Here is a 3,153-nt window from a genome sequence, read left to right on the forward strand (position 1 = left end):
TTTTTTAATGGAATACTGTAGTGTTTATTATAAATAATTTATCCATGCACTTCATTATTTTTTTTAAATTCATGTGCCCTCGTAATCTTTAATCAAAAAACGTTAACCTCCCCTCCCCCTCAAAACGACTCATCTTCGCTTCCGGTCAGGAGCTATGGCGCAAGGGTGGAGCTAGTGACGTGAGGGGTAAACGCTGGGATAAATCACAGGGGGAAAAACTGAAGCTGATGCTTCACTTTATAGAAATCAATGCATTGACCAGTGCTGATGCAAGCCATGGGGGAGTACACTATGAAAGGATATTAGGATATTACCACAACATTACTCTTAGGACATCGCAAACTATTTCTTTTTTTTTTTATGAGTATGACTTAACCTGATGGAGGACACATTCAGTCATTCAGGCAGTCTCTCTCGCGCGCGCACGCTGTTACAACACTAACTGCAAACTGGCATTCAGATCTGCCTCCATTTTGTTAGCAACGCCCCAGCTTCCAACGATCCAATCAATTCCCGAAGGACGAAATCAAGTCCCACCCTCTCATTTCAGATGCCGTTTCACTCGGATATACATCACAGTAGAGAAGAAAAGACAATTGCAACTTCCGTTTCATGACGACTTTAAATCATTGAATGTATTTATTTGTGAAACTATTTTTTATCTATTCAGAGAGCGCCATCTCAATGCGTTTGGAAAAATAGCTGAGGATAAGCTGAGCTGTGTTGTGCAATAAAAGCATTCGCACCTTTGCTTACTGGAATTGTCGACATATATATCGGACTTATTCGTAGGAAGAAGAGCCATGCGGTGTCATTTAAATGTCATGTATTTTGTCACCCGGGTTGCAGCCATGAATGTGCCAGGGATTTGTGTGCAATGAATGGATAAAGTCTTAAGCATCATTCATCTGGAACAGTTTTGTGTTACTGCTGTTCTGACATTGTTGAAATGCTGTGAATGAATGATGTGTGTTTGTGTGTGTGTGTGTATTCAAAAGCTTTTTAGGAAAATATGTACAGTAATACATAATGTGTGTATGCTCTATGAATTGTATAACGCTGAGCCATGTTTGTGTACTATTTATTAAAATTTTTAATCACACAAAAATCATACTGAAATGATGCAGTGGTCTACAAAACGAACAAACAAACTGAAAGTGGAATCTTCTCCAGCTGATATCTCATGTCATTTAAAGAGTAATATTTAAATTAATAATTGTATGATGTTTCATATAACAATATTTAAGTTACTTAAATTAATTTAAATAATTTTGGACCATAACAAATAAATAAATAAGTTCAAATAAATACAGTTTCGGGCAAAAAAATACAGTAACAAAACATTTTAAATCTTGCAGTCCAGTGATAATGTAAAGCATGCCTCCATAACCGATGTTCTCCATCCTCATTTCTTAGTATGCAGACTGGGACTGAAGACAGTCTGTATGTGTGACTGATGTCCTATTCCTAGTGGGTCGTCAGAGTCCAGGTTTATGTCCTTAATATAATGTTTCACATCCTGTATCTGGATGTCCTCTTCTTTCCCCGCCAACTGAGTATTCATAACGGGGAGGAACCGAGAACATGGGGCACTGCGTTTCTGCCCAGACTGCTTTGAGAGGAGCGACACAGGAAGCTTAGAGTGTGGAGAAAGGAAAGAAGAATATCCATCCTCCAGTAGCAATTCCTGAAAGGTGCAGTCTCCTTCAGAGTAATGCAGCTGAAAAAGAAAACAAAACTCAGTACCAAGGTTGCATTTATTTGATCAATATGTTATATCAATATTTGATATATAATTTAAAAATGTCATTTGTTTCTGTGATGGGAAAGCTGAATTTTCAGTATCTGATTATTATTATCAATTTTGAAAACAGCATAATTTTTTGTAAAAACCATGATACATTTTTTTCAGGATTCTTTGATGAATAATAAAAAAAAAACATTTATTTGAAATATATTTTTGTAACATCATAAATGTCACTTTTGATCAATTTAATGCCTCACTGCTAAATAAAAGTATTCATTTCTTTAAAAAACGATTACCTTAAATATTTAAGGTATGAATAATTAGCTTAATTATTTTTTAATAAAATTACATATTATAAAATTTTATATTTTGCTTGTACAATTTGCTTTTAAATGGAAAAATCAATTTTATGTATACTCTGTTCTCTCTCTGCTACACTAGAATGGTGTCTTTTTACCTGTCTTTTTTTTTCAGTTTTATTAAATTTTTTATTTATTCTTAAATGAACATAATCTATTGGATATTTCAAATTTGTAAACGTTAGTATGTTCAGACCTGTCCTTTCAAGTTGTCTTCATCATCCACGCAGAGGAAGAGAGATGTAGCTTCACTCTGGATGACCGTCTCACCCGCTTTCACTGAACGCAGGTTCAGCACACCTGCAGAGCAGCAAACAACACCACACTTCCGTCAGCACCGTGATAATTCACACCAAAATGACAACAATTATTGTTATTATTTCCATAACCCTTGCTTTCACAGTTATTATGAATCATTATCTTTTCTGATAAGATATTTTGAGAAGTAAGGCTATAATGATGGTTACATGATTACAATAGTACTCTAACAGTAAACTGTGTTCTTTAACTCATGTTTTCAGCAGTTGCTTACAGTTGCGCTTCTTTACTGGAGACCCTGTGACGGAGCCATCAGGTTTCATTTCAAGGAACAGCCCATGCTTTCTGTTCTCTAAAATGGACAAAAACACACACACAGACACATGAACACACTTATTGCCATTACCTCAAGCCAGTCTTTGCTCTTTAGGAATAAAAAACACAGTACACTTGCAGTGCCAAATAAATGACCTGAAATAAAAGGCATAAAGTTTCATTGTAACATCACCAGGCCAACTAAAAAGGATTGACTGATTCCAGATCGCCATGTTGATGGAAGAAAGTACCACATGTCACAGTTACCCATAAGCGGATTCTAACATCTAAACACTGCAGCTCAAAAAAAGCAGCAACTATTGAAATAGGTTAAAGGTTAAGATTACCTGTGTAGAGCAAGCGTTCCCTGACTTGTGTGCTGAACAGCAGAAGCACGTTCTGTACAGGAACATACATACACCAATGAAGAGGAGGAAACAGAGCAAAAAAAAAGAAAAAACAGGTAAAAAGCAT

The 3,153-nt window shown here is 35.8% G+C and overlaps 1 protein-coding gene across 1 annotated transcript; it reads right to left on the reverse strand.

Moving 5' to 3' along the window:
• Window positions 1-1,365: 1,365 nt before the first annotated feature.
• LOC107680851 (fibroblast growth factor 21-like) lies at window positions 1,366-3,153 on the reverse strand. The gene is made up of 4 exons (XM_016476904.1): window positions 3,027-3,153; window positions 2,639-2,716; window positions 2,303-2,406; window positions 1,366-1,720 (listed from the first exon to the last, which is right to left on the reverse strand). Exons 1-4 carry the CDS (start codon window positions 3,151-3,153, stop codon window positions 1,406-1,408), a joined length of 624 nt encoding a protein of 207 aa, XP_016332390.1. The 3' UTR covers window positions 1,366-1,405.

This window comes from Sinocyclocheilus anshuiensis, unplaced genomic scaffold, assembly GCF_001515605.1.
Source record: "Sinocyclocheilus anshuiensis isolate Anshui unplaced genomic scaffold, SAMN03320099.WGS_v1.1 scaffold1230, whole genome shotgun sequence".
In the NCBI taxonomy this organism is placed as follows: domain Eukaryota; kingdom Metazoa; phylum Chordata; class Actinopteri; order Cypriniformes; family Cyprinidae; genus Sinocyclocheilus; species Sinocyclocheilus anshuiensis.

Excerpts from the sequence above, each read along its gene's own strand:
- LOC107680851 (XM_016476904.1), bottom strand. The coding sequence starts at position 3,153 with ATGCTTTTTACCTGTTTTTTCTTTTTTTTTGCTCTGTTTCCTCCTCTT. Across the intron at positions 2,407-2,638 it reads TCCAGTAAAGAAGCGCAACT|GTGTGCTGAACCTGCGTTCA; the intron begins GTAAGCAACTGC and ends GCTGCTCTGCAG. Across the intron at positions 1,721-2,302 it reads AAGACAACTTGAAAGGACAG|CTGCATTACTCTGAAGGAGA; the intron begins GTCTGAACATAC and ends TTTCTTTTTCAG.